The 24,818-nt window shown below is 38.2% G+C and overlaps 1 protein-coding gene across 3 annotated transcripts in view; it reads right to left on the bottom strand.

The window, feature by feature from the left end:
* The window catches only part of bicd1a (bicaudal D homolog 1a), a 227,564-nt gene that overhangs the window by 7,170 nt on the left and 195,576 nt on the right, over positions 1–24,818 (bottom strand). For 2 of the 3 annotated variants that reach the window (XM_073059195.1, XM_073059198.1), the window contains one exon: positions 5,220–5,305. In XM_073059195.1, the coding sequence (XP_072915296.1) occupies positions 5,220–5,305 (86 nt within the window). The remainder of the gene's footprint in view (positions 1–5,219; positions 5,306–24,818) is intronic. The other variant, XM_073059197.1, reaches the window with a different exon arrangement.

Below are 24,818 nucleotides of genomic sequence, written 5' to 3'. Positions count from 1 at the left end.
GAAAAGGGAAAGTAATGGAAATGTGTTAATAATCTTCATAACAATATTACAAAGGATTAAATACCTAAAAATAAACAAATTCAGCTTTTTAGAAATTAAGTAACTGGAAAATTTGTTGTTTGCCAGTGAATTTATCCGCCACTTTGGATGGCGGTGATTTTGGTTTCTCAGATATAGTGTGGAATAGGCCCTTCAGGCCCAAACAGCCAACAACCTCCCTATTTATCCCTCACCTAACCACAGGACAATTTACATTGATCAATTAACCTACTCAGTATAATTAGAAAACTTCCCAATGGTCACACACCCTTAGTGGATGCTAGTTGTTTACTATTGTGTGTAATTTGTATTTTGGAGAGAACTTAACAAGTAGGATTTATCTGTGGGTACTTTTATCATGAACAGAAGAGCTTCTGTGGATGCTGGAAATCCAGACACACACACACACACACACACACACACACACACACACACACACACACACACACACACACACACACACACACACACCCTCCTTCCCCACCCCCCCCCCCCCCCCCACAGGTCAGACAGCATCTATGGAAGTGAATAAACAGTCGATGTTTCAGGCCAACACCCTTCACCAGAAGTAGACATCCAGTCCCGAGAAATCTTTTGCCTATGCAGTATCTCTGTTGGCACATCATACAGTACTTAATAGGAGAGCTACACAACCAGAAATTGACACTGAGTTACTTATGAAGTTGAGAAAGGAAATGTCAGAGCTTAGTGCTCTAGCAGCTGCAGATACAGCTGCCAATGATAGGCTGACATTATTCAGGCAAGTCCAGGAGCCCATAATTGAAAGAATGTGAATATCATAGACAGTTGTAAAACTAGAACGTTACACGAGTTTGGCAGGACCAGACCATGGTGGGGTTGGGTTGGGTTGGGGTGGGGTGGGGGCGGCAGCAGAGCAGTTTACAGACAAAAATAAGAAATTTTAAATAAGTCCTAATGGGACCAAATGTAAGTCAGTAAGTACAGAGTGAATGGGTCCAGGTCCTGCTGATAGAATATAGGCAGCCAATAATTATCATATGGTTTAATTAACATTTTCAGAGCATGGAAAGAGGAATTCTACACGGAAGTGCATTGAAATGTCAGTTCTAGAGGTTAAAAACAGTGCAAACAAGCACTACACCAGCTTTTGAGCTAATGCTGACCAAAGTCGGACTGTGGGAGAGAGATTGAGAATCCCAGTCAAAGTAATATTAATTCAATTGGCCCAAAACTGATCTTGGAGCTCGCCAAGATTCCTGGCCATCTGGTTCAAATTCAGATGCTCTCTAGGAAGAGATCTATTATTTCTAGATTCTATTATTCGTAAAGTGGTAATAGGGCCATTAGTATCGGGTAGAATTAATATGGATTTATAAGTGGGACATAATGTTTCACGAATCAGCTAAGAGGTTGTCAGTAGCAGAAAAAAATGTAGAACCAGTAGCTGTGATATAGCTGATCTTTTAAAAAGCATTTAATGAGATGCCACACAATAAATTCTTAAACAAAATTAGAGAATGTGGTATAAATGTTGATATACTGGCATAGATTACTGACTGATGAATGGAGAGAAAACAGAGTAAGAGAAGTTGGGCCATTTTCAGACTGGCAGGGATCAGTTCTGGGACTCCAGATGCCAAGACATCATCCTGTCAAACCTCAGTTCAACCCAGACAGAAGGATACGATTTGTAGCAGGTGATCAGGGAACATGAGGAATACTTGATCTGTGCCAATTGCAGAGGTCTCCACCAATACCAGTTTTGGATTTGTAACTACATCGTGGGATGCCTGAGATGCTAAGCAGGAGCAGCACCTTGTAGATGGAGCAAAGCAACTCCACAACCTACACATCAAGCTCTGCAGTCATGTTGTATCCTGCCAGGAATTGTGGTAGACAATTCAGCAACCAATGGAAATCAAATACGCCATGATGGCCCTTCCTCAAAAACTCATGTGAGTCAATAGTTAATGTTAAAGGAGTCTCATCCATTTTCAAGCACAACTACTGAGTGAAATATCCTTCACATCCTCCTCCTGAGATTCCCACTATCACAGATTCTAGTCTTTGGGCAAGGCAAATGGGCTCCGTGTGCTACCAAAAAATAATGACTGTATTAGACATAACAAAGTCTGCCAACCTTTTCATTACCATATCTGAATATCAATGTTCCCAAAACAGGTATATCTACAAAACCGACCAGCATCTGAAGCTGTAGAATTTTCCCAGAAATCCAAATTACAGTCCTGTTGACTTATTTATAAAAGACAAGAATGAGCAAGGTAGCAAGTTGCACTTGCTCAACAAGAGCTTGCTCCGCAATGCTCAGTTTGGGTTCTGGGACCACGAGGTGAGAACCTCAGTCTTGGTCCAAGCATGGATGTGGCATTTGAATTCTAAGTGAAAGTCTCTGCCTTTGATCTCAAGGCAGCATTCTTTAGATGTGGCACAATAGAGTCCCAGTTTATTCTTTTGTCAATGACAGACTATGGCTGGGATCATGCCGTGCACTGAAGGAAGACAGATGTACTTGGGACATTCATTATTCAGGTCTTCAGTATATCATTGCAGAAGTTTTTAAGGCTATGTCCTAGATTTAATTACCTTTACCTGATTCATCAGTACTCTCCACTCTATCATAGTTATAAGTGAGCCTGTTCACTAACAATTCCAAAGTATTCATTCCCATTCCAAATTCTGCAGATTATCAATCAGTGCATGCTGACAGCAAGTCCAGGATGTCATGTTAGTTTTGATTGATAAATGCTAAGTAACATTCATTTTAAACAGGTAGCTGACAATGACACTCCTTAACAAAATAGAGTAAACTTACAAAAGAAAGTCTCTGATATAGAATAGTGACCACTCTTCAAAGGCAGTACTTTGGTTGTGAAAAGCATTGCCCTGACTTGAACTGATGTTAGAAGTTTTATAAATGCAATCTTTTTAATTATCAATCCTTCTAACTTACTGGCATCAGCATAACCATCAGCTTTCTGGGTGAGTGGGAGAGAGGGCAGGCAGAGCAAAGCAAAACATTTAAAGAGGCCAGCTAACTTGTCACCATCTGCAAGGAATTTGAACGTTCTCCCCGTTACTGCGTGGGTTTCCTCCCACAGTCCAAAGAGGCATCGATTGGTAGGTTAATTAAGCATTGTAAATTGTCCCGTGATTGGGCTAGGATTAAATTGGAGGATTGCTGGGGGGCGGTGCGTGGCTCAAAGGGCCGGAAGGGCCTAGTCCCCGCTGTATGTCAATAAATAAATAAATACATACATTTAAATAACATGAATATGAGTGCAGAAAAGAGGTCTACTACCGTGAGGTGCGGAGTTTAATGCCAGATTCCTCAGAGCCTCCCTACCATCAGTCAGAAATGTACTCAGAGAGAGCATTCAAGTAATGTTTTATTAAACAGCAAGATCATTCTACTCAACCAGTAATTTATCTGCCAGCTTAGACTCCTTTTACCAATGGCAAACAGTAGCTGTAATTAGTTTAATTTTATTATAACTTTGGTTCCCTCCTAAGTTGCACATAACGTTGCCTTGGGTATACTGTTTATCCTGGTACAGTCAAAACTGCTTGATCAAAATTCTGAAGTTTCCTAATGCTAAGTGAGTACTTTCACCCCACAGACTCAAGTTGTTTAAGAAATATCCCACTATTACCCATAGATATGTAATATATGTTGGTATATTGGACCTGCCAATGATCTCCATGACCCAGAAATAAATTGAAGATATTTTCATCCAAGTCTGGGAGTGTTTGTGATGATGCAACATTGGCTGATCCACAGCGCACAAAAGGGGCCCGGAATTAATACATAATTAAGGATATGCCAAACTCCCATGGACAAGGCAGTTTCAATGGTTCGGCATGGACTGGATGGGCCGAAGGGCCTGTTTCTGAGCTGTAGCCTTCTGTAACTCTCCCAACAAGGAAGAAAAGGCTCCTCATGTCTTTAACTTCATGGTGGGATGTGGAGGAGATGGGGTTAGGATGGAGGAGAGGAAGACGACAGGGGGTAGAACATAATTGCTTTCTTAAATTACATTGCTCAAGGGACATTGATATAAATATGCTCCTGAAGAGGAGCTCTTGATTCGGCAGCATTTGTTTAGGGCATTGTCCATCTTTTTTTTCCAAAGCCAGTAGTCTCCAAATCTCTGGAACCATAAGCACTGTGCTGCAAACCCCAAAGTCCAGTCCCTCAACCCTCCAAACCAGCTCCTCCTGCCCCCACATGCAGTATTTTCTCACATCCAGCAAAGTGACCATCCACCTCAGTCCAAACAGCATCCTTCTCACACAGTACTACTCCATTTTACAATTTTCCCATCCACTCTGTACTTCTAAACATGGGAAACTCATCTGCAAAATGACACATCTTGACTGTTATGTATCTTGAACTTTAAGAAGATGACATAATAACAAAGAAACTGTAGTCAATGTTCCAGGTTTCCACTTCCATCACAAAAATGAGCAGTAGTCACTAAGAATGTACCATAATTGAGTGGTTCCAAATTACACTAAAAATTATACATATATATTACTTTGGCTAAACAAATACCATATCTATAACTGATGAACACAACATATGTAGCCATATTCTGTTGGCTATTTATAGTAAGGATGCTAATAATAAGAAGTTTGCATACCTTATTTTTAGATCTAAAATCTTACAACTGTTAAATGTCAGAAGGTTTGTACAATTTGCAGCTGCCCAATGCTGAACTACAAATGAGGCATCATGCTATGACATTCATAGTTACAAAGACAAAACATAATGACTTTTTAATCTTTTAAAGGAATAAATGGCCAACTAGGGAGTTAGTTCTAGACACAATGGTAAATTATTTTTTTATTTGTTGAAAGATTTAAAAGAACAGTTATAACAAAGAGAGAATGTAGGGTATGGAATGATCCAAAAGAAGCAAAGTTACACAAGTTGACGGTGATTACAAGAACATTTGTTCAGTCACTATGGTGAAATACATTGTGACAGAAGTGTAAAGACCTGAAACTAAACTGAAGCTGTGAGGAAGAAACCCTCAAAGGAAAGAATCCCAGCATGCAGTGAAGTGAGACGAAAGCAGCTTGCCAAAATGCAGCAAAGATAAGATGGGGCCATTTTGACATGTATTTCATGGATAATGCATGCTTTGGACTGATTTCAGAGGTAATTAAAACTTTACCTTTCCGTTTCTGAGTCACATCCTCTGTCTAGTTGTGAGCAGTGTGGCGGTATGGATGTAGCAGACTGCTGACAATCTGCAAAAAACTGACAAATTAGACAAATATACAGAGAGATGACACATCAAAGTGGGTTAGTAAATAGAAAAAGACAGAACTGAGAGATTTAGTGAGGAGTTTCCACGTTTCACTTCTGTTGCCCGATTTATTTTATTCAAATGTACATATTGCCCAGCCTTTGTCCAGCAGAGGCATTGTGAAACCAGGATTAGATAACTAAAGCCCTGGAAAAGATTATAGATGAACTTTGACCTTTTGGGAAAGAGGCAGACCTGCCATGTCCTACAATACAAAATTATGCCATTAATATCACAAATTAATGCTGGCTGTGGATGCTGTTGGAAAGTTTATTTTTGAAGCTCTTTATGAGTTTATGAATAACTACTTCCTATGTGAGTCCTTTAACAGAACTCCGTTGCTGTCTCACGATGTTACACAGAAACAACAAATACAATATTACTGCAGAGGAGCTATTCAGCAATATGATCCCAAAGCTAACTGCACAACTTGTTGTCATCTTCAGACAGGTGTGGAACCAGGGGCAACAACACCTCATCAAAAAGAAACATTAGCTAAAGGCTAATATAGCCCCACTAATTTGGTCATACCTGTCTTATTCCTCCGGCATCAAAATCTGAACTCTTCTATTCAAAAGTAGGCTTTGGTTAAGTAGCAAATGTTGAGTGGCTCTTGCTCACAAAGGATTACGCTCTCCCTGTGACTGCATGGGTCTCCTCTGGGTGCTGTGGTTTCTGTCCATGGTCCAAAGATGTGCCGCTTATTAGGTTAATTGGTCATTGTAAACTGTCCTAAAATTAGGCTGCTCTTAAATAGGTGGATTGCTGGGAGGTATGGCTCACTGAGGCAGAAAATCCTGATTTACGCTAAATAATTTTATTGATATTTTAAATGGGTTTGTTGACTTGTATGTGTGAGAACCGGGTATCAAGCTGTGGCGTTGGGACTCTTATTACGTATTTGTGATCTTGTGTGTGCTTACAGTGTGTGGTTGTTGGTGATGTGTCTTTGCCCCTTGACCCCGCACTAACGCTGTCTTGTTTGGCTGTATTCATGAATATTCATGTATGATTAATTGACAATTAAACTTGAATTGAATTGGAATAAACAAATTAACATGTATATAGACAGATCGATAAAAAAGACAAATAAAAACGTAAATAAATAAATAAATAGATAGATAGATAAATAAGGCAGTTAGTTTTTACTCTGCTGATCTGAAGCAGCGCTTGTTTATGATGAGTAGTGAATAATGATGGCTCCTGTAGGATTTGAGAGCTGTGTTACGTTCTAATAAATACTATTGTCCAAATGAATCCTGTGCACACTGTGAGCATCATTTCTGTACACTTGGCAAGTAGAGAGCCAATGACCATAACATTTTCAGAAGAACAACTGTTGGTCTTTGCATTATTACTCACAAATGGATAAAGAACGATGAAAATGAGACAAGCCACTGAAGAATGCCTCTAATTACCATTACAGACCATGTCTCTGCTTTGGGAAAAGAAAGACATTGTTATTGATTAAAGTTCTGCATAGATTTTAGTAAGACTCACGTAGACCTGCTAAAATACAGAAATAACGGCAAGGTTTTCCGGCACAATGGGTATGAGGATGTAAACAGATGTAATCATGGTCATGATACCAAATATATTGGAATTTATATCCCCACAGATGATTCCTAATAACTAAGAGCCTCAAAATGCATTAAAACAGAAACCTATGTATCTTGAAAAACATTACCTTTACAAAGTTGAGAACTTTACAGCGAAAACTGTTTAAAAAAATTAAATATCATTCTGTGCACCTGAGATGAATGAATCCAGCCCTTTCATTTCAAAGATTCATATTTGCTTAATGTTGATTAGTCTAAGGATTAAAAAGCAATTCAATAATGCAATCAAGGGCTAATCATATTTTCAATATGAATCGCAGCCATGAATTTCCTCTGAATTTCACTAACTTGTTGCTTCTGTCAAAGTTACAGGAGTTAAGCATAAGGTTTGCTAAGCCTTTTCTAGGTAAAAACAATGCTGTTAATCACAATAACACAAGAAGATAGTTGCAGGAGTAAGCAGACTGGCCCTTCAAATCAATCATCTGCCCAATCATTCAGTACGATCGTGGTTTATCCACCCTGGTCTCAGCTCCTCTTATGCAGAGCCCTCACTTCCCAATCATACCAAACAATTGACTTCCTCATTAATTACACCTAATGATCCTCTGGGACAGAGAATTCCAGAGATGTACTACCCTCTGGGAGAAGAAATTCCTACACAGTTCAGCTTTAAATGCCCACCCCCTTACCTTGTAACTATGACCACTTCATCAAGACTCTTCTATCAATTGCCATTCTGTCAGACCCCCTTAAGATATTATTGTACATAGCCCTTCAAAACAGAAAAGAAATCATAACACTACTTCAGTCCTGATGAAGGGTTTCAGACTGAAACTCAACTGTTTACCATTTTCCATAGATGCTGCCTGGCCTATTGAGTTCCTCCAGCACTTGGTGTGTGTTCGAATTCTTTAGCCTCTCATGAGAGGGCAATCCCATCATGCTACTGATCAGCCTGCTGCTTCTGGACTTTCTCCAACACCTCGAAATACCTTCTTCTAGAAGCAGAGCAAAACTGTGCACTGTACAGGCAACTCCCATGTTATAGCAGTCAGGTAACAGAAATTTAGCCTTAGAAAATTCACAAATCACTGGCCAAAAATTTAAGATATAGAATAAAATTTGGTCTCATGGAACTTATACAAAAGTAGTAAAACTTGAATTTCTTGATCCACATGCAAGTGACCTACCCTTGTTTTACAGAACATCCCAATTCGGACAGGTTTCTAGAAATGCAACCTTCACCTCCACCCCCTCCACCCTCCAACACGGGAATCACCTCTGCTCCAAGTGTGGCCTCAAGAATTCCCTGTAAATTTGTAACAATATTTCCTGATTTCTAAACTACAATCATTTTGAAAAATAGGTGATATGCTATTTGCCTTCTCAACTGCTTGTTGCACCTGTCTGCTCAGTTTTGTGACTTGTCATTTGTCATTACTGTGAGATTTCACAACACTTGGGTAAATATCTGATTACCTTTCAATGACTGAGACCCTTACAATCTCACTGAAATAGATGTATGCAGTATCTACCTTTTGCATGAAATGTTAAACTTGTTATGTAATGGAGATGTAAAAAAATCCCACAGCATTAATTGATTAGTAGGATTGGAGTTAATTCCTGTGTCCTGGACAATACAAATCTCAATCTCAATGTCATTAAAACAAACCAAGTTACCACCATGCTGCTGTTTGTGGAGTTGTCCTGTGTGAGGATGAGTTGTTGCATTTCCTGCAATCCAACAACAATCACACTTCAAAAGTACTTCATTGCTATAAAGTATTCTGGGACAAATTGAAAGGGAGGTATATGGTGCTATGTAAATGACAGTCCTTCTTTATCACAAAAAATGCACTCCTGCAATATTACTGATCAACCCTGTTAAATTATACATGTTGCGATAACAATAATTTGATGTGTCATGTTATACTTAGAATTTAGCACATATTATGGCATTTCATTTTGCATTTATCATTTACTAAAAGACATGAAAATGCAACAAAAAGAGATAATGTTATAACATTAAACAAATTGACTTCAAGCTGGACTAGAATGCCATCTTCCCAAATCCAACTGCAAACCGAACCCCAAGCCTTTCTTTATAATACTCAGTAGAAAAAGCAAAGGCACGCTCAGACACTGGATCAAAAATCAAGTGACTGGAGCAACTCAGTGGGTCAAGCAGCATCTACAGGGGTAAAGATATGGCTGATGATTTGATTAGAATCCCTGCATTAGGTTTGAAAGTGCGGAGGAAACAGGGCCAGTAAGAGGAAGGAGTGAGATGAAAGCTGGCAGCTGATAGGTGAGAGGCAGGGTCTCCCCGTGACCATCCCTTTCAATTTAACTTCCCATTCTGAAATGTCTGTGGCCTCCTCTACTGCCATAATGAGGCCAAACTCAATTTAGCAGAGAGATATCTGATATTACATCTGGGTAGCCTCCAACCTGTGAGCATGAAAATCAATCTCTGTAATTTATGGTAATTTTCCCCCTCCTCCTTTTCTTCTTCCATTCCCCATTCTGGTTACCCTCTCAGCCCTGCTCTCCTCCTCACCTGCCCATCACTTCCTGTTGGTTCCCCTCCCGCTTCCATGGTTCACTGTCCTCTCCAATCAGATTCCTTCTTAGCCCTTTACCTCTTACACCTATCCCTTCCCAGCTTATTACTTTTATACCCCTCCTCCCCTGCACTTTCCCCCCACCTGCCAGCTCATAAACCATCCTCTCCCTCCACCATATTCTGGCTTCTGTCCTCCCCTTTCCAGTCCTGATGAGGGATTTTAACCCAAAAGATTGACTGTTTATTCCCTTGCATAGATGCTGCCTGGCTTGCTGAGTTACTCATGTTGTGTGTGTTGCCCAAGATTTCCAGCATCTCTTGTATTTATGATAGGAGGGATCAGGTGTGGTAATGAATGAGGGTCAGTTGGATCCGGTTGGGGAGGGCAAAGAAGGTAGAGAGCGAGGCTGGATGTGATAAGTCTAATCAAGTAAGGGATAGATAATGGACAGAGGAGATGAACGGGAGAAAGAGAGGGGAGAGTTTAATGGCAGAAGCTGGTGTGTGATGTGGAACTAGATACGAAAGGGATGATGGTCAGACAGAACCAGATTGAGGGAAGTGTGGGAAACGAAAGCCTATGAAGAAGAAATAGAGATTGATGGGTGATACAAGATGTCGGATCATCAAGGCCACTGGCTTGCCAAAACCAGAATGTATCCATTTATCCAACAGTAGAAGACTGGAGAGTAAGGTGAACATTAGATGGTCAAGGGTTTAACATTATCATGCGTGGTTTTGAGGGATTAGAACCACAAGACCATTTCTAAGATTTGGTGAAGAACAGGAAACTGGGGCAGCAGTAGATGGAGGACTGGGTCTCTTTCCTGTAACTTGAGAAATGGGGGTGCAGTGTAAATGCCATCCAGCCCAGATAAATTGAGTTGCTCTTCTGCTATAAACATTGTGGCACAAATAAACAAAAGAAACACAAATTTCAAACATAAACTTCATTATTTTTACAGACTTCCAAAATGAATTTGTATACCATTTGTGATTTTAGGACAATATGACTGAGTGTTTAAGAAACAAAGAAATGTCATGTTTAAATCAATTTTAACAAGAATTGTTAAGACTCTAGATTACAGTCCAGGATACCACCAGCAGTCTTCTTTTTCTGAGCTTCAGATGGGCTACCATGAACTCTCAGTGAAAGAAATTGCATTTGGCCAAAGAGGTGTGACCTATTGTCTGGAAGTGACAAATTATTGAAATCAATTATGGTAGCGACTGCTTTAAAGAACAATTATGTTTGATCAGCTGTTTTTGAGAACACTTTGTCTTTTTTCCACTGTCCAGAGGCTTAGTAGTTCATCAGCAGTAGTTCAAAGCTATCATTAAATTCTAAACTTATTTGTCAAAAGTTTATTTAATTCATACTTATTATATCCGCATTTCCAAATGTCAAGAATAGTTCCTTCACAAGAAACAAAATTCCACCCCTTCATTCATACAGGTCTAATGAAACTGTACTAACAACAAAAAAAAATGTTAACATCCATGTAGTGGTAGCCATCCTACTGAAAGTGTTGAACTAGTCAATAAAATACTCTCCAAATAATTTTAAAGCAGCAAAGAATTGTATGAAAACACAAGTACCAGTTCCTGCAAATTCTCCTGTACAATCAGAACTCATTCTCCTTCTGGGAGTTTTCTGAGCATAAAGCTTTAAGTTGAGATCCCTTTGCCTTGCTGTTGACCTTGCATGTCTATTACAGAAGCTATTACAAGTTTGTTTTCTAAATAGATAGAAACTATTAACTAGTAATAATGAAGAGATTCCTCTTTCACAAGGAAAGATCTTTAGACATCTTGGATGTAAAATCTGGATTTTTGGGCTTGAGCTCATTCAGAAAATCTAGGTTAGTATCAAATCATCCCATGATAGGAAAACATCAAATAAAACCTTATGTTCCCCAATATAAGTTTTTCATTTACTACAATGGGATCTTGCGTTCATTTCAAACCAAACATTTTACATTGCTTTTCTCGTTGTGGCAAGGATATGTATCAGAGTCACTGCTAACAATACAATGTCTCCAAACTAGTCTTTAAAAAGCATAGCACTGAGAAGATTTGTGTGTCCTTGTGTTCTAAACACTTTACTTTGATCACAGGTGGAGATTTTACAGCTTGGTGGAACATTCCTGGATTGTCTTCCAAACTGCCTTATATCAAAACAAACATGGATGTTTAGGGATAGACAAGGTTTTAGTGCACATCACTGGAACCTCTGTTATAGATGATATCGATTTACATGGCTTTGTGAAAATACCTGAAACCAGATGTATTTTTCAAGCTTTAGTTTTGTTCACTTAATTACCAATTAATTTATTAATGACTACACTCTTGAGTTCAGTCGATCAACATAACTGTGTTCCAATAACTACAGATACACAAGACAAAATATAAAACAAACCAAAGAACTCTATTATTGGTTGGTAATATAGTGAAAATTCTCCCTTCACAAGCAAATAACGTTATAATTTTTTTAATGTAACATCACTGTCACTAAGAAAGTCATTAAAAATAAAAAAAGCAGAATACTTCCTGCTCACTCTCAGCATGTTTTAACCCAGACCCACTCTCAGCTGTGAATTCCATCTCCTGCATGTGCCTTGGAACCATGGCTACCTTCTCCCTTCATGAATTCTCTAGCTAAAGGTAGTGGGTTGGACTTCTCACAGATTCCAGTGGTTCTCCACAGTTTTGCCGAGTGTACTGTTCTATGTTCTATCTCCTAGTTCCACTCAAGGAGATTGTCAATGAAATGGTCGACACTTGCAATGGCAGAATACTTAGACCATCTTTAACCAGAAATTCACCCTCCTTCCATAGCATTATACAGATGTGTCAGTGTGTTTAACTCTGTCTAAGAAATGTGTTCAAGTGAAGTTAATGGAATGAATTTTGGAGGCAGAGAGCAATCTCCTGTGCTGTTATATGTTGCTCTTCCCAGGCCGATGTATCTGTGGTCCAAAGTAGGAAAAAAAGTGTTTAGGAAAAAAATACATAGGCAGAGAGAAATTTACAGAGAAAGCAGATGGGAAAAGATAGAGATTGATACGTATATGTATACAGGGATGACAAGAGATCCAGCATCATTGGCAGGAGGCAAGTGGACGCCATTGGACATCTCCAGGTTGGATGCCATACAAAGCCAGTAAGATGTGCACTTTTGCCAGCAGGGCAGGGTACTTGCCATTTAATGAAATTTATTAGAAGAGATCTGTTACTAATATCATTAAGTATGAGCTATACATTTGTCCTCATCCATTTTCATTTTCTATAATTCTACAATTCTTTTCATTTCAGCTTTACAACCAACATCTTTTGGAAATTATTAATGCAGTGTAGGCCAGATCACAATGAATTGCCACTTACTAAAAGTTTCCCTCCCCTACCCTCTTGCTATTTGCATAGCTGTTAGTGCATTACTTCACAGCATCAGCGATCACCAGTTGGGGTTCATTCCCACCACTGCCTACGAGGAGACTGTACATTCTCCGAGTACTCCTGTCTCCTCCCATGTTCCTAAGTTGCATGGGTTAGCATTCGTAAACTGTGTTGGTGTGGGAAGCGTGACGGCATGTCTGAACTGCCCAACATAACCCTTGCTAATTTGATTTGATACAAACGATGCATTTCACTGTATGTTTCAATGTTTTGACATATATGTGACAGATAAAGCTAATCTTCTCCACTAACCTACACCCTTTCAAAGAAATGTGAGCCTAGATATTGTTTTGCAATCTTTGAACATGGTTACAGAACAGGACTGAGACAAAAGGTTCACGTGAAACACTGACTGGTTGACTGTGTCAGTTACAATGCAGTCCATTCTACTCATTTACCGCAAACGGTGCAAACGCCAGCATTTGGCTTCATGGCCATGACATCTGCTGCCAGTATTTCTCATGGGACGTACTGCAATGTAGGCAGCATTTCTTCATCTACACTGGGATGTTTCTACCTCACATGTGGATGTTGAACTGATAGTAGGGGTCAAGCAAGTGTTCTGGGGGGCGGGGGGGGTGAATCAATGAAACTGGGGCAGGCTGTGGAAGTACCTGCTGATTCCACGTGCCTTTTACATAGAGATCCTCCACAGCAGTCACTCCAAGCAGGAGTTTACCAGGAAGTTTCTGTAAACAGTAAAGCCCCACGTGAGTAAAATTACGCAAATGTCTGCACTTTGGGAAAGGCAAAAATTCTAGCAAGTTCTTGTGTTCTGCCTGTTTCTCTCCACTAAAAGAAGTGCAGATGAGGTCCTTTTTCCTTGAGTATGGTGCCTGGGTAAGTTGCGGCTGTGGCAGTGAGCCCTGAAGTGTGAGATCAGAGATCAGCAGCAGGTTCCTGAGGCTGGGAGGCTGAGAGTGACTTGCAAAAAGGCATTTCTAGGCCTGTTCCTTTTCCTTCTTATTGTTTCCCATTTCTGGCAAGTTATCCAAGTAGGATTCATCTGCAGCAAATCACTGCACAGGAATGCCCACTCTAGAGGATTCTGTGTTTGAAATGCAATGAGATTCACAGTAGAAAGAAGAGAAATGCTCTGTAGCAGTGAGAAGCAGTAAGTGCAGGTGGCAGCCATGGAAGAGGAAAGAATTGTCTCAAGGCCCAACTATCTAATACTGAGTCATGTGGCAGATGGCAACAGGAGGCAAGAATGTCATGGCTGTTAAACAGCCAGAGTGAGAGTTACCAGAAGGAGAGAGATTAAAGTAGACCACAAAACAGAGAAAGTCTAGGAGAAAAAGGAAACGAAGAAAAAAGATTGGTGGGGACAATTAGAATCAGAAATTATGGCCCATGAGAGGCTCAGAAAACTTGTTGTGAAGTTCCAGTTTTGGAGAATTACTGGGCTGCATCTATAGTCAGCAAAGGTTGGAGGAAGCCCAGTGTTTGTTAGCTGGTGAGAAAAGTTCTGTAGATAGGGTAAAGTTTATTTAGGGCATTTATAAGTAGTAGTTTGAAAAATGTGTGGTTGTCCAGAAATACAAGCAAACTGATATATCTTGAAGGAGCATATGGATAAACCGGATAACCTTTTTTTAAGTTCTTGCTATTCTTTAAATGAATGTTATAAAATAGCTCCTTTTATAACATTCTGTTACCTGTGGATTTGTGTCATGACAGCCATGCTGATATCCATTTTGGTCAGTTCAATTTTTTTGCAGTATTTTGATTTAAATTTCAACCTTTTAACTCTACTGGAAGCTTGAGAAGCTGTAAATCATATAACAGAATTGAAATTGTTGAAAAGCAAGACCTGTCAAACTCTTTTCAAACTATCTTTTGAAGAAATACCTGAAAGGGGTAAAGTGACATGTGATTGTTAATCAATAGATCAACAGCAATTTACTGTAAAAGTCATTAAGATTTTTTGCTTATAATTTCTGTTAATGCATGATTCTATAATGTAATATTGACAAATCATCGACTCGTGAAGATCATGGACAAAGATTCAAAACTCTCAGTCAAATGTATTTAGTCTGGTTTGATTCACTACTATTAAGTCTGGAACTGCAACTGGAGTGATTCAGTTATGACATCAGCAGACTGTGCGCTGTCTCCCACTATCAAAAAAGTAACCATTATGTATCACTTGCCCTCTCAAATAATAGTCAGTGAACGGAAAAAAACTGAGGCAGGGTGCTCGTTTTAACAATTACGTAACTGAATTCACAAATTACAGAGCAAATCTTGAAAGTATAACACCAAGTCCCAACTATATATATATATAAACTTATCAGGAACCAGGTGTTCAACTTTCAGATAAATACACGTCAGAAGCAAGTTTTCTGAATTAATCAGGCATCACAAGAATGAGGAAGGCCTAATTGGCAAGTGATTTTAAGTAGGTCTGGATCTGGCAGCACTGTGTCAAATCCTAGGTCTCACACAGCCCTGTATAAATTGGCACAAATCTTTGATACAAAGCATCTTTAACCTTAGTATTTAATAGATCTTAGTATTTAATTATCATTAATACATTTATGAAAAGCAAAAAGTTAATCCTCACTAAATCTCTCTGGAAATGTTTGACAAATGATGTTAGTAATTAGCAAAATGTTAACAAAAAAAAACAACAAACATTGGTGTCTAATGATATATTATAAGATTTCATTAACATGATACACAGAACAACATTTAACATATATGTTTAAACACCTGCTATTTTCAGTTTAATTTACAAAAAGGATATACAACAGTTCAAAGGCATCTTGTTAATTTGCACCAAAGAAACACTGTACTGAGTGTTGCTGATTTGTATGCATAGTACATCAGCTGAAGAGTTGAGGCTGAGATGTGTAGCTGACAGAAACATTACTTAAGGTACTCCAGAGACTCTATCCACAACATAATAAAAAGGATTCTGTCCTTCAAATGCACTTTAATTGGTAAGAATCATCATCAGTTCTTGTTAAGCCAAATGAATGCTACCACATAGGCAACACTGCTATTAGAAAATAGAACTCTTTGTAGCTGTCAGTCTAATGTTATTATATTCCTTTTTTAAGGTGTGAGGTTTTAAACTAGAGATTTATTAGAGTGATACCATGTTATTATCATGAATTTCAGTTGTGTTAATAATATATTCTGAAAGGCTTCGTTTTTGGACTACTTGAGTAAAATTTCAGTCAGCTAGGAGAATGCTGTCAGATTAACCAGACTATTATTCATCAACATTTATATTTCTTTTCCAGAACTCTGCATACAAATCTTAGCCAATAAATAGAGCTGTTTCGATATTTCTCACTTTCGGGAATTGTATCTATAAAGCTTACAATGCTCATGTATAGAGTGATTTAACAGTCCATAAAGTTCTTTTGGATGAAAGTCAGCACTGTATAACAAGATAACCATGTTTGAAGATCAGACAGTGGTGCTTTAAGACAAACCATCAGTGTTACCTGGCACATGGTGGCACACGTTTCTGCCATGATAACAATTCAAGGCCTGCATTAGTAGAAATTACCCACAAAACAGCAATCACTTCTCACCAGGGTTTAAAAATGCGTGCAGTGCCCCTGTTGTGAAGGAATTCACACCGGACAATATCACCTGAATTGTTGAATATGTTTCACTAATAAAAGAATATCTGTGAGAAAAAGCAGCTTGTGAATTTGCTGTCTTAATCTTACTCCCAGGACTAATGTATTGAAGGAGCATTTATTGAAGTATTCATGACTGAGAAAGCCAACTTTTCTTTCACTGCCAATATAAGTTTTAAAAAATCCTCACAAATTTGCTTAAGGGCGAGTTGAGAATTACTTCGTAGGCAGTCCCTCAGGATCAAAGTTGGGCAGTTCTGACCAGCGCAGGCTGCGTCAGGACATTTCACCTGCAGTGGCTTTTGCACATTGTCTCTCACGACAACTTGGCAGTGAGAGGTCCCAGCCCAATGGCAAGGAGGTCCAAGGTGAATGGTGACCAGGCTCTGCTGCACACACATACACCATTTTACCCACACGCTTTTCACCAATCCCACTCACTTGCCCCTTGCAAAGAGCAATTTTAGAAAGTTGTTAACATGATTAGGTGCACTGCTCTAACCTATGAGTTAAATTGGCTTGCAAATGTACAGCACATTGCAGTAAAGTGTCAAAATGATTTCAGTTTTCACAGGGTTTTAGAGGCAAGCCTTTAAGTTTTTTCATAAATATAATAAAATATAACAAATTGAAAAAACTTTAAATACTGGAATTTTGAAACAATGACAAAATACTGAAACATGCAGCAGAACAGGCAGCATGTGTGGAAAGTGAAAGTTAACAATTTCAATCCAGGACATTGTAGAATTTCCAAACATGAAACATTAACATTCCCACAGATGCTGTCTGACCCGCTGCCTGAGGATATCCAGCACTTATGATTTTATTTTGGCACAATTACATTTTATTTCAATGCATCCTTCTCCCAAACTGATTGTAGACCAACACATTTAAAGAACATTTAAATATCCTATACAGAATATTTGGAAAATATATTTAAATATTAATATTTTGAGGCATTTGAATCAGATTAGAAGAGGAAATTTGCTTTGATTCCATCTCTGAAGGTGACCTTCTGGGTTAGAATGGATGATGGATGATGCTAAAAACAAGCGATGTGACCAGCATCAACTGCACAACCTCCTGCAGTGTAAATAATTACAGAAGACTTTGATCTTGTACAGGAGCAAGATATACCAGTTAACTGAGTGGTGTCGCAGCAACAACCTTGCACTCAATATCAGCAAGACCAAAGAGCTTGATTGTGGATTTCAGGAAGGGTAAGATGAGGGAGCACAAACCAATCCTCAGAGGGATCAGAAGTAGACAGAGTGAGCAATTTCAGGTTCCTTTGTGTCATTATCTCTGAGAACCTATCCTGGATGCAACATATCGATGCAGCTATAAAGAAGGCAAGACAGTGGCTATATTTAATTAGGAGCTTGAGGAGATTTGGTTTGTCAACTAGAACACTCAAGAACTTCTGCAAATGTACAATGCAGAGCCTTCTGACTGGCTGCATCACTATCTGGTAATGCTGTGGGGGCGGGGGTGGTTACTGCACAAGATTGAAATAAGTTGCAGAAACTTGTAAAATTAATTAGCTCCATCATGGGTACCAACCTCTGTATTACCCAAGACATCTTCAAGGAGTTCTGCCTTGGGAAGGCAGCGTCCATCATTAAGGATCCCCACCACCCAAGTTATGCCCTCTTCTCATTGCTACCATTGGGAAGGTGGTACAGAAGCCTGAAGCTATTTATATATTTGTTATATACTTGTAGAAGGATGCAAAGATCAAATGTATTATCTGCTCAATTTGCTACAAAAGTAAGGCTATATTTGATTCAGCTGGCAGAGATGAGCAACCTGTTTCATGCAAGTCCCATTTGAGGAGCAACGTGGTGGAAGTGTCAGTCATCAAAACCCTCAGAAGTAAAATGAGCACATAAAAAAACAAAGCAGAAGAAAGTTGGATACAGCAAAAATAATGAAACAAAACCAAAATAAAACTGCTGATTTGATTTATTTCAAGAGCATTCAACACAAGGGTTCAATACATATGGAATACCGGTTAAGGGGTTCGACAAAATATTGGATCTCGGTGAAGCGGGACATAACAGCATACAAGTGCTGATCAGTTCTGTTTAAGCATAATAGAACAGCAGTTTGAATTGCTATATCATTACGTAATACTTAATCATTCCACATATTTATTTCTCCTTGTATCTACCTTTACGTTTCTAATTACTGGACAGAGGAAAAGGGCTGTACTTGATCTTGAATACATCTGATGCCCACAGTCTCAGGAATTCTCAACGATTTTCAATTCAAAATTTCAACAGTTTAAACATTTTTGAAAACATATGGATTATTTTTCCTCGGGTGATTGAAAGGTTGGAAACTATGTGTCCCAATTAAGCCATATTAAAAATAGTGCATGGTTTATGCAGTGAATTAGATAAAATACTTTAAGGACACATATTTATCAGTGGAGGCTCTTTGGACAAACTCCCTTTTATCTTGAAAAAGCGCACACTTTAATGAAACAAGATTTCTTTAAGAAAATGGAAAATAATCAAGTTTCTTATGAAGAAGTACTGGAAGGCAGCTCATAATTTAAAGGATGAGATCACCATACTGGTAATCAATAGATTCAACTCTAAAAACTTTTGTAAGTTTATACACACAAGGTAATCTTCCTATGAAGGAGTAAAATATTCTCTTTGAGAATGAGGGAAACAAACATTTTGAATGTAAGAAGCATCAGCAGGAATAGCCATTTAACCCTTTGAGGTTGCTTCCCATTCAGCTAAATCATGCCAGATCTTCTACTTCAAAACCATTCTTCAAATTATCTCTGTATCCCCATATTCCTGTAAGGGGTGTAACTTGGCAAAAAGATATGGAATTCCTCCATGCCCACTGTTAGTCTGGTACAGTCTGTAATTATATTCACTTTGGACCACCTTGCACTTAATTTAATGGATGGTTATTCGGCTGCGTGGGGCATGAGAGGGAATTCCGACATAATTAAAGAAAAAGTTTAAATTATATTTATATTTCATTGCATAAATTTACCTGATTCTCTTTGAACTATAATGCAATCTTAATGTGACTTACTTGGCTAATACTGCTCATAAAAATGAAAATGGTTCTTGCTATATAAAAAGAATGCTATTCAGTTTGATTTCCACATATTATCTTGAAAAAGCACACACTTTAATGAAATGTATATACACTCTAATGAAGCCCACAGTATATACTGAATAGTTTTACTAAAGACTTCCATCAATATAAAACCTAAACATTTCATGGTGCGGTCCATTAGATGCATCAATTCCCCTCAATCTGAAACTCCTAACTCTGTAGTGTAGGAAAGATAGTGTCCTGTGGGTGGGTGGAGAATCACTGTTGATATAACCCACACCCACACCCTTTGACCCTGACAGCCCTTTTCATCTCAACCATCCCATATCCCATATTATCTTCAATACTAGCACCACTTAGTTGTATTCAATGCTTAAACATTTACTCTTCAAGGTAATGGGGTAGATCTTGACTTGTGTAAAATGTGCAATATATAAGTCTGTTTTCATACCCCGAGTTTTAGTTCCATTGACTTCAATTACAAATTGAAGAGGAATGTAAAATCAGCTATCTCCTCACATTCATACAATCTTAAGATCTACCCCAATAAATGGTTCCCACAGAGACAGATCAACATTAACATGACACGCATGTAATCAGTATCTTTTTGAAACTTCAAAGTTACATTTGAGAAAACTGGATCAATGATAATAAGCAAGAAGTTACATAGTGGTGTAGAAACCTCCTATATCTGTAGACCAACATGCCACAAGATCTCTATGACATGCATTTTCCTAAGAAGAAACTGTAGCTCATTTAATGTAATTCAGCAAACTCTGAGTATCCAGAATTGCACAGCTAGGAGAACATTTCTATTGCAAATAAACAAAGCCAATCATCACAAAGATTGGGTATTTAATTTACTTCCTGATTCTTCTATTCCCTAAACACTCTCTGACAGACAATCTTATGCATACAATAAACTATTTTAGGAATTAATTTACAGAAGCAGTAATGCTTACCATACCAGCTCTCACTAAAATGTTTATGGAAATATGAAATGAAGATGGTACACCAATTGAAGGCCACATCACACATACATTCATTGAGCACCTTGATTTTAAACCAATAAAAAGTTAGTGAAACAATTCTTTAAATATGGAAAAAGATCTTTTAAAATTATTTTGTCAGGAGTTAAATATTTACGCAGTAAAATCTGTCAACAATAGTGATTAAATATTTTGTATGAAATAGGATTCAAAAAACCTCATTTACATCCATTTTGTTTATGAGGTATCAAAAAGGTAAGGTCAACCAATGTAAGTGTGAAACAAGTTGAGCTGGACCCTAGTTAAATGGTTCTGAGTAACAGAAAATTCAGATATAAACATTCTGTATAATGTTTCAAACTGCTTTGTTTCATGTTTATACTGTACACAGTTCAGCCAGAATCCCATTCAGTTGTCTTTCTGCTTCACATTCCATGCTTGTGAAAATGGCATTGAAAGAGTTTGTCGTTGTGCCAAGAGTGCTTGAACTCTATTACCCTGGCCCAGAAATTAGAAATCCCTGACGAATTACAAGGCAATAGTGTAATATTGACTTTTCACTAATACAATTTAAATGACTCTGACTGTGTGTACCATTAAAAGATGTGTGTGTCATTAAAAGTGAGCAAAACCTAGAGATAATGTAAAAATGGCAACTCATGAGTTTGAAAGTGTTGGTGACTAGAATTCCTCAGAACCCTTTAGTCTTTGGTATACACTTTGGATGTTTCCCATCAAACAACTTGTCAGGCCAGTCAGACAGCTGGGAGAAGAGGCACTTGAAGACATTGAGGATGGAGAGATGGTCTATTCCAGCCAATTGAGGAAAATGAGCAGCCTGCTGCATTCAGAGTCCGCTAAACCAACAATCACTACTGTAGTGTCTGCAAGATTCCTCGCTAACTCAGCACTCAAACAAAGGTTGAGGATCAGGCCACATCATGGAAAATAGCTTCCGTTTTAAAAGGGGCACAGATCAAACCTTTTGTGTTATAAGGACTCCACAAGAAACTGACCAAGAATTCAGAATTATACTTCAAGCTGCAGTCTATCTCTTCATATGAAATTAATATATAATTTCATTGTTGGAGTTAGCAAGTGAAGTTTAATGATATTTATTCCATTATTTTCTGTCTTTCAATCCTTTTAGTATGACATAAAGTTATTAAGTCTTAATATCAGGTCCCTGGTCATATTTTCAGTGGAATTAATGCTTCAAGTTATGCTGTTTCGATTACCATGCTGTTTTTCTAGATCCTAATTTATGAGACCACATAAATTAGGGCTCAACTGTACTTTAATATAATTAAATGGATATTCAAATTTGTTAATTCTGAAATTATTATTCCATGCACCATAGAACTATAATCCACAATCATAAAATGAATAATGCTGCAAACCATGTCTATGAAAGGCTATTTACCAGATTGGTAAATATTGGAATATTCAGCAGTCCTGTCCCACTGACTGTTGGTGTGGTTAGTTTCTGAAACATGGCTTTAAAACAAATTATTTCTCAAAGATTAGTCTCCCAAAAGATTACTTCTCCCTTGTGATCTCAGTATCTGGAAGTAAATGACTCTAAAACAGTCATGATCTTTTAAAGATATTTTATGAAAGACTTAATATTAAATTACTGTTTGAATGAAGATTTGAAACAAAGATTCACTGAGTGAAGAAATGAAGTATTGCACAACCTTGATGTCCACATCCATGATGCCATTAAAGTGCTTCAAGTGCCCTCTAGTGTCTGCTGTTTATAAGCATTACAGAAGGATGTTTGGGGAAGAAAGGTTTGAATGCTATAATTTATCACAAGCAAATGCTGTAAGGGGCTACAGGGGGATAGAGATAAATTGGGTGATTGGTCAATGGGTGGGGTTTAATGAGGAAAATTAGCAGGAAGAATAGAGAAGAAAACTAATATTTAAAGGGCGTGACATCATAATGTTCAAGGAGACCAGTCAATACCCAGGTAGAACAGGTAAAAAGAAAGGTAAATGAATACAAAAAAAAGGAAGTCTTGCTGCATCTGTAGAGAGCTATGCTCCATTTTGATCTCCTACTTAATACGATATTTTTGCTGTCAAGGTAATGTGACAGAGGTTCATCACCTAAATTGATGACATGAATGCATCGATATATGAGGAAAGATATGGGCAGACTGGACCAATTCTTATTAGAGGATCAATGAATGAGAATGACCTCATTTAAACATGTAACGTTCTAAGGGGTCCCGCCAGGGTAGATGCTGTGAGGGTGTTTTCCATGGAGCTGAGGTGAAAAATCGTTAGATATTGATAGATAGCCTGTTCTTCCTCCTGTTTCTTATGTTATTCACAAAACAATAAATACTTTATTTCAGAATAAATTTAAAGTATCATAAGAAATAGATATCAGCCAAATTTTCTGGCTTTTTAAAAAAATGAATTTAACAGCAATGTGGGCCATTTAGTGCTTCAAACTTGTTCTGCCTTACGAGATGATCATGGCTTCCTTTCTATTCAGTTCTAACTAACTGCATCACCTCCATATCCCTTGACCCTCTTCACATACAAAATCAATCAAGCTTGCCTTTAATATTCAGCATTTAAAAATCAATAGTCCTTGGGGCAGAGGGTTGTAAAGATTCGTGACTCTTTGAGCAAAACAAAATCTCAGCTCTGTTTTTGAACGGCTGATCCCTTATTCTGAGCCTTTGACTCTGGATCCTCACTTACTGCAATGTAATTAATTAGTCCTGACTCACTGCACAATACTGGATCTTACCGAGTTTATTTCTGTATGTGGCATCTAGCAAACTATCTTGAATGCTCTGCACATAGTCTTCCTCCAATATTAGAGACATATAAGAAATTCTTAGGTAAGCACATGGATGATAGGAAAATGGAGGGAGATTGATCTTAGAGTAGGCTAAAGGTCAGCACAACATCAGGGCCAACTGTGTTGTAATGTTCTATGTTCTATTACTGTATATTGGATTCAATACAGAAAAATCACATTCATTATTGTACTACCCTTGTTTCGAGCACCACTAATTTCCTGATGTAACTCCATCTAAAATTACCATGATGATTGTATTCTTATCACCTGGTTGATAGCAAAAACTAAGTTTCAGCATAAAAAGACTGAATTCAAATACAAATAAACTTAAAATGTTAAGATTGTGTACAATAAATGTTTTTGACATAAAACCAGATGTACTACATACCATATTGAGGGCTACAGTTTCTTCACTTGCTAATGAGAGATTGATAACCCACTCTGGGACCACTAATGGCTTTTGGTATTTTCAGAGCTCTCTGGTGGAATTTATAGTATTACACCTCAACCTACAGCCACACTTCATAAATCATAATTTACGACCTAATGGATCCTAAAGGATATTTAATACTTAAAGTTGATCATTTTCAAACCAGGGCAAGGTTATTCTCTGGACTCTGTCTGAAAACGTTGATCTTATCTAGTCAGACTGGCTAACATTATTAACTGGAATCTTAACCAGGACTACTTTTCATACCTCATCATGCACAAAAGCCACAGCAAAATCTACAGCCCAGACCATGTTTCCTTCCCAGTTAATTGGATTAGTCATGGACAAATATATTTCAAGGGCTGGATAAAAAGCAACAGTATAGATGAATGTTAATGGTACTTTGGTGCAGAGGTGACAACAGACCCCCTTTTTACCCACTTCCTCACCCTTAGAATGAGAAGGGATCAGAAGTGGGGCCTTGTTAAAGTCAGCAGATATCTACCAATGCTTTCTGTTCACTATCAAAAAGTAGTCAAGTCATATAAGGCAGTGATAATAAATCTGATTCTGGTATCTGAGCACTGCATGTGAGAGTAAAGCTCTTCCTTTGGGTGAAGTTAGTTTGAACGAGTAGGGGTCTCCAGAGACAGGCATCGTATCAGACATTGCAACTACACAGTTGCTCTCTGCCAGTGTTTAATATAAATACTTGAAAACTGCAAGGGCTATCAGGGTTAGGAAAAAAGCCACTCTCCTGAAAGCTCAATTAAAATCACATACTAATATAAAACAAAAGCACAAATGTCAGGTTATGAAAAATTAAAAATAGGAACAATTATTCGCTCTCAACGAGGAATGTTGCTGCAGATTTCGTCTCTGACGCACGTGATCAACTCTCTTTTACACTGGCTTTTAGTCCTACCAATGCCACTGCAATGTCCCATCC

The sequence above is a fragment of the Hemitrygon akajei genome, chromosome 10, assembly GCF_048418815.1.
Source record: "Hemitrygon akajei chromosome 10, sHemAka1.3, whole genome shotgun sequence".
Taxonomy (NCBI): domain Eukaryota; kingdom Metazoa; phylum Chordata; class Chondrichthyes; order Myliobatiformes; family Dasyatidae; genus Hemitrygon; species Hemitrygon akajei.
Note: the sequence above shows the minus strand (reverse complement) of the source record. Positions and strands in the feature narration are given on the sequence as shown.